Raw genomic sequence first — 6929 nt, forward strand, 5'->3', positions numbered from 1 at the left:
CCTCTTTCTCCCCCCCCCCCCTTCTCTTTCTTTCCTGTTTTGGGGGTCTGTTTTCTTTTTTCCTTTTCTCCCCCCCCTTTTTCTTTTTTGCCCCTTTTTTGTCGCATGCCCCCCGTCTCCCTTTTAATTTATTTGCCCCTTTGAAGACCCACTCCTTGGCGGGGGCGGGGGGGGGGTGTTGCTCCTCAGCCTGCCCCCGGGCAGGGTCCCGCCGGCCGCCCCCCCGCTTTCCGCCGGCGCGGCCCGGCCGAGGCTCCGCCGCCCGGGCGGGGCGTGGCGGCGCGGCTGACGTCAGGCGCGGCGAGGGCGGTATAAGCGGGCGCTGTCCGGGTGCTGAAGGCGGCGGCGGCGGCGGCGGCGGCGGGAGCGGCGGCGGCAGGTAGGGGCTGCGCCGGGCTCCGCGGGGCGGGCGGCGGCCGGGGCGCGGGGGGGGCGCGGGGGGGCCGGGGAACCAACCCTTGCGCCGCCTCCCCTCGGCTGCCCGGCGGGGCTCGGCCGCCTGCCGGGTCGGAATCCGCAACCGAAAAGCAAGAGGTTAAGCGCAACGACGGGTTAGGGCAGAAAGCGGATGGGGTGGCAGCCGATGTGTGCAAAGACACACGTGTCTATAAAATATAGACCTATAATTATCATGTATCTGAAATATCTGTGTCTTACCGGCATCGTTCGTGGCCGAAGCGGGGAAGCGTAGCGTTTCTGTTCGCAACCGGGTTCGGTCGCGCTGGCTCGCCGACGTGGCACTTCGGCCGCGTCAAAATATAGGAGGAGAGGTTACCTTGGGTGCAAACACAGTCTGACTAACTCGCCAGATGTATACTTATACAAACGGTCATTATAGTCATTCAGAACTGCTTGGGGTTTGCGTTTTTTCCCCCTCTCCTCGCCCCGTCATTATCTTGTTCGTGTTTTGAGCCCCTTGCACAGGGTAAAGGGTTAGACATGCTTTAAACGAAAGCAGATTTACTGCGGTCATGTTATTTATTGCAAACGTAAAAGGGAGGAAGAGTGCGTGATATATTTCTTTGTTTTCCTTGTGGAAAACTGCTGTCGGATTCCCCCTCAGACTCTTAGGGCAGGGACTTATCTATAGGAAAGCTTATGAGTTTTCAACACAAATTTTCACTGGAAACATTACATTCATATTGGAGACAACTGCTGAGAGAGATCGAGAGAGAAAATTACTGCTACCATGGAAACATCCCAGAAAGGACATTTATTTTTTTGTCTGTTTTGGGGGGAACTTCTGTCAGTCTGTATTGCCTTTGTACGTGTTGTTAAATTGCGAACTCAATTGCCTCATCTTGCAAATAGGAACTTCCACGTTTGTTGGCCAAAAGATGATTTTCCTGTTTGTTAGGTGCTAATAGAGGAGAAAATATGCTCCCCGTCTAGGCTAGCTTGACAATTATCCATCTGTAGACAAAACAGCCGTTTTAGCATATTGTCCTTTGAGAGGCACAGAAGAGAATATTTTGCTATAGATCCTAAAGATAGTGTAAAATGTCCTCTGTTTTCCAAAAAATATGGAATTACTCTGAAAGACTGGGGAGGAGTCCTCTTACCCTAGATAACGCAGTATATTTAATGACAAGGCTTTATGACCTGAACTCAAAGCTTTTAAAAGACATCATTCCCAAATCCATTTGACAAGGCTTTCAAATATCATCTAGCAATAAACTAGAAGTGAAAATTGATCTAGAGACAAATGCACCCAAAATATTTAGAGAGGAGCCAATGACCTGTTATTCCTGCAAAGGAAATAGCCAGTTGAGCACCATCCTTGTGGAACACTAAACGAAACTTTGCCTGGCTACGCGCAATTTGATTTTAACGGGATGCTGACGACTCTTACAAAGGCTGTAACAATACATAATTGTGCGCAGTGAGGGAGGTTGAGTTCCTGGTCTCTGTGAGTGGGAGGTGCCTGGCAGATAATTATGGAACAACTCTCCCTTCCCCCACCCCTCGGAAAGGACCATTTCTCATGCACTAATCAAACTAACTCTGTTAATAACCACTCTCTCTGCTGGAAGAGAAAGTCTTAACTTCATTTATTTCCTACAATAAGCAGCAAAGTGCTTTTTTTTCATGGAGATATACATTTATGTATAGGACTAGTGCCTTTTCTGTGACAGAAAATGAAGCGATGTGTTGGCTTTGTTTCAGGGCAAACTCAGATCTGGAGGGTGGGACCTTCTTATCAGCTCTTCTGAACTAATCCTTTGTGAAATCAATGCTCAAACGTATCCAGGCTTGAGTAGTCAGAAATGTTTGGGGAAATAGTTTGCTAGTACGGCTGTTAGCTTGCCCAGGCATACTGAGGGGGAAAAAGCAGCTCTCCGAACTGATACTGCTTTAATTATTTAGTTAAGTCACATTATGTTAGGAACAAAAACTGAGCTGAAAAATCTACAAGTGAGCTGAAATGAGCATATTCACGCTCACTTTCTACATACAGCAGTGGGTAAATAGTGGTATACTGAGCTCTTTCAGTCTGCCATGAATCACCAACGTCTCAACAGGATGCTTTTACCAAGCCAAAAAACAAAGGAATCAAAATAGGTCAATTAATCAAAGAGGTTTCTATCTTTATCTTTTCTTTCTCATTATTGTACTTCATCTGTTAATGTAACTGGATCAGAAAAGAGTCTAATCTGTCCCATGGCCCCAGCATATCAGTGCCTGAGCATCTCCTAGGAAATGAGCGATGGCAATTTTTCCCTTCACTGGGTGGAGGGTGCTCAGCTCCCTGCATGACTGGGCTTGTGCAGCTGTATCCTCATACACAGCAGTGCTGTAATGTTCTTAATTCAGTTGGAGGCATATTTTTCCCACTTCTGTTCCAGAGTTTATTGTTGGCTGGCATAAGCTGCGCAGACTGACTAGACTTGGGCTTTTACTGATCTATTCTAAGTTAATTTAGCTCACTTTTGCCAATGGTCACGTTTCTGCCTGTCCTGGGACTTGATTCAATTTCTGCTGAAGTCAATGAATGAATGAAATCACCACTCAGAACCTACCTACTCGAGCTCATTTCCAAGATGGGTTTTAAAGGATTCAGTAAAATGATATTGTTCCTCTAGGATAAATTGTAGTTTGTCCTTCTTATAGGGGATCATTGCCCATAGGAAAATGGTTCACTCATAGACCCTCTTAACCAAAATTCACCTGTAATACAAATAATGTATTTTTTTAATGAAAGAGCAAAAAAGGAAGTAATAACACTAACAGTAATGACAGAAATAAACTTGCAAGTCATTTTATATGCCATGTTCTCCACTTCATTACATTAATTTTATTGCAGTCAAGCACCATTCAGCAGTATGACCCTGGCATGAAATTAGATGCCCTATGGAACAATCTCAAAAAAGTATTCTGTATGTAGTTTTAATATTAATATTTTGAGCAGCATTTAAATATATGGATATACTGATTTTACCATTTGAAGCCTTCCTTTTCATAATCAAAATGACATTGAGATTCCTCTATGGGCATTTCATGAGCTATACAGCTTTATATTTTATACTTTGGTGCTGCCGTTGTTGGAAAACTGATGTACAGTGAGCATAGAGATAAGAAATTTCTAGCATAGGAAACCAATAGTTCCCAATAAACTGAGGAATCATAGGAAAGATTCAGAAAACCTCAGATTTCCACCAAAATATATGGCTTCCATGTATGAGTTATATTAGGTTTCCATAATTAATAAAAGTATGTGTAGTACTGGTGGTATTCTTCATTATGAGTTCCAGTTTAAAATAACAAGCTCTATTTTATTTCTCAGTTTCCTAAAAGTCTGTCTCCATATGTTAACGGCTTCTTTTTTCTTCTTCTTCTTTATTTCAAGGAAATACTTTAAATATGGCAGAAACTAAAACCTTCCAGCTTGGAGCAGCCTGCGCTCTCACCTTTTTCTTTGTCCTAATCTGTTGGGTTGATGCAGCTTCCTTCCAGCAGCATCAGCTGCTTCAGAAAGATCCAGACTATGTAATGAAAAACTTACAAAGGTTCCCAAATCCCGATATGATCAAGGCTTTGGAATACATAGAAGACCTTCGCAAGCAAACTAACAAGGGAGAAAGCAGCCCTGATTACAACTCTTATCAAAGTGTCCCGTATCTCCTGCAACAGAAAGAAAGCAAAGATCAGGTTCACCTACCAGATAATGTAAGGGATTCTTTGCCTGAAGATGAGTCCCAATGGGTGAAGGTAATGTTGGAAGCTTTGCGGCAAGCTGAGAAAGAGTCAAAAGCTGGCCCAAAGGAGAATAAACCTTTTGGTCTGAGTTCAGATAACAACTTTGCAGCTGGAGTAGCTGATGATTACGAGGCTTACAAGTGGCCTGAGAGGTGGCAAAAATATCTCAAAATGCCACTTGGGCACTATGAAGACAGTTCAAGAGACAGTCCTTTCAAGCGTACTAATGAAATAGTGGAAGAGCAATACACACCCCAAAGCCTTGCTACGTTGGAGTCTGTGTTTCAGGAGTTGGGGAAGATGGCAGGACCTAATAACCACAAGAAAGAAAGGCTGGATGAGGACCAGAAATTGTATACAGATGATGAAGATGATGTATATAAAGTGAATAACATTGCCTATGAAGATGTGGTTGGAGGAGAAGATTGGAATCCCATAGAGGAAAAAGTGGAAAGTCAAACCCAGGAAGAGATAAAAGATAGCAAAGAGGAAATCGATAAACATGAAGAGGAGATTGATGACGAAATGAAAAGATCAGGGAAACTCGGCTTACTTGAGGATGAAATAAGAAGAGACAATAAAGATCAAATGTCAGAGGATGTTTCAAAGCTAATGAATTATTACCTGAAGAGGCTGATCGGCGGTGCTGGGAATAGGAAATTAAGGACTGGAGGAGAACTTGAGGAAAAAAGAGCACCCACATTTTTGGATAAGCAACTCGATCCTCAGTCTATAGCTCAGCTGATAGAAATCTCAAGGAATTTACAAATTCCTCCTGAGGATTTAATAGACATGTTGAAAGCTGGAGAAAAAAAGCAGCTTCAGAGTGAAAGGTTGGAAGCTGAGCAGGAAGTAGAATTCCCAGAAGACCTCGATGAGATCATTGAAACCAATCTAGGACAGAGTGATATATTTAAAAATAATGTAAACTCTAAAAATGGGTACATGAAGCAGCCTCTTAATATTATTCCAGAAAATCTACCTGAAGACCTCAATATTGAAGATATTGTCAGTCTTCTGGGAACTGACAATTTAGCTAATCAGAATCCCTCCTACTTACTAAATCGTCTTAATCAAGAAAATGATTTGCCGAGACTGTCTTACATTCCCAGAAGATTGAAAGGACACCCACTTCCTAAAGCTGCCTGGATGAATGATTTGGAAAGGCGACAAATGGAGTATGAGAAACTGAACGAGAAGGACGAAGAGCTGGCCGATTACTTGGCAAAGGTGTTGGCAAAATATCCTGAAGTAATCAATATAAACCAGATGAAACGAGTCCCACTTCCAGCTTCTGAGAGCGACCTGCAGGAGGACGACCAGCTGGAGCAGGCCATCAGAGAGCACCTGAGCCGGCTGGGGCCACAGGAGGCCGCGAAGTTGGCTTCGCTCAGCAAAAGGCTTTCCATGGCCGGGGAAACCGATGACACGCAGAACAGGCAGTATCTGGATGAGGATATGCTAGCAAAGGTGCTAGAGTATCTAAAACAGGAGAAATCAGAGCTTGAAAGAGATCACATTACTAAACGGGCAATGGAAAATATGTAATTGTTCCCCAAATATTATTTCTCTTCAATGTGTTGACTTCTATCCCAATTCAGTTGTGATTTATTCCCACTCTCCCACTAAACAACCTATGGTAGACTACTTACCATTGAACAGTCTGCATATCTTTCTCAGAGCTGTTATATTGTTTATTGATATATATGTTATAAATTATGGGGCAAGCAACAAATTGCTTCGAGTGTTTTAAGAAACAATTTAATGAGATCAAGTAAAACTATAATATGTAAACAAATGACCTTCGCATTGTTAATAAAACATGATAAATGAAGAGTGACAATTATAATTTGAAATTTTTAAGATTAATTGGATTATTTTGTTACTGTCTGTAGTGTTTTTTTGTGGAGTAGCAAATAAAAAAATAAAGCATTATATATATAGTTTTATTTACAAGGCTTTTTCTATTCAGTGTTTTATTGTTGATGAATAAATTATTTCTGGACAAGAGACTGTGTTTCTTTGTGGCAGTTGATAAAGTCATACTAATTTGAAACGGAAACGTACATTTTTACTTCTACAGACAACTCTTCTGCAGTCTATTATTTTACCGTAGAATAAGTTGGTAGCATATACTGCTGGTTTTGCTGGCTATAAGAACACCGACTGGCATTATCTTTAAGAGCAGTGTGTACCTGAAGAGCTTGCTGAAGTCAGCCAGGGCAGTAAATGCATTACCCATAGTGAAAATCGGGCCCCGCTTAATTAATGGTTATGTATCTCTTGGCAGCGGGAGGCAGATAAATGATCTGTCCAGCTAAGACAGATTCTATGATGAAGCTCTAAAAAAATACAAAACTGAACCTTTGTGTGTGAGTAGCAGCAGCTCTGGGAAGCTCCGATGAAGTAGAGGGGAAGCCCTGCAGACGGGTTCCTTGCCCTCTCTCACAACGGCTACCACAAAGAAAGAGGCAGGCTCCAAGGCAAGGCAAGCAGAGAACTCACCCTGTAGGTAACATCACATTTTTGTCTAATAAAAAATATTATTTCCCAGTTCATGAAATGTCTGTTACATGTATACATAAGTATACGCAGAGCCTTTATTATTCAGTAGATTACCTGGACACTTGAAATGTCTCTTGAGCTCCTGTTAAGACCTGCAGTGGATGTTCTGGAAAAGCTCCGGCTCTTTCACAGAAGGAGATGTGCTTGTGCAACTGTGAGTCAGGCAT

At 42.6% G+C, this 6929-nt stretch overlaps 1 protein-coding gene across 3 annotated transcripts; it reads left to right on the plus strand.

The window, feature by feature from the left end:
• The first annotated feature begins 294 nt into the window (after window positions 1-294).
• Window positions 295-6140, plus strand: SCG2 (secretogranin II). 3 transcript variants are annotated; one of them, XM_030029131.2, is made up of 2 exons: window positions 295-379; window positions 3848-6140. In XM_030029131.2, exon 2 carries the CDS (start codon window positions 3862-3864, stop codon window positions 5743-5745), a length of 1884 nt encoding a protein of 627 aa, XP_029884991.1. In that variant the 5' UTR covers window positions 295-379; window positions 3848-3861; the 3' UTR covers window positions 5746-6140. The 3 variants fall into 3 exon arrangements, with proteins under 3 accessions (XP_029884991.1, XP_029884993.1, XP_029884992.1); XM_030029133.2 differs by having other exon boundaries at window positions 345-362; window positions 3846-6140; XM_030029132.2 differs by having other exon boundaries at window positions 346-356; window positions 3846-6140.
• Window positions 6141-6929: the final 789 nt, after the last annotated feature.

Source organism: Aquila chrysaetos, chromosome 10 (assembly GCF_900496995.4).
Source record: "Aquila chrysaetos chrysaetos chromosome 10, bAquChr1.4, whole genome shotgun sequence".
NCBI classification, from domain to species: domain Eukaryota; kingdom Metazoa; phylum Chordata; class Aves; order Accipitriformes; family Accipitridae; genus Aquila; species Aquila chrysaetos.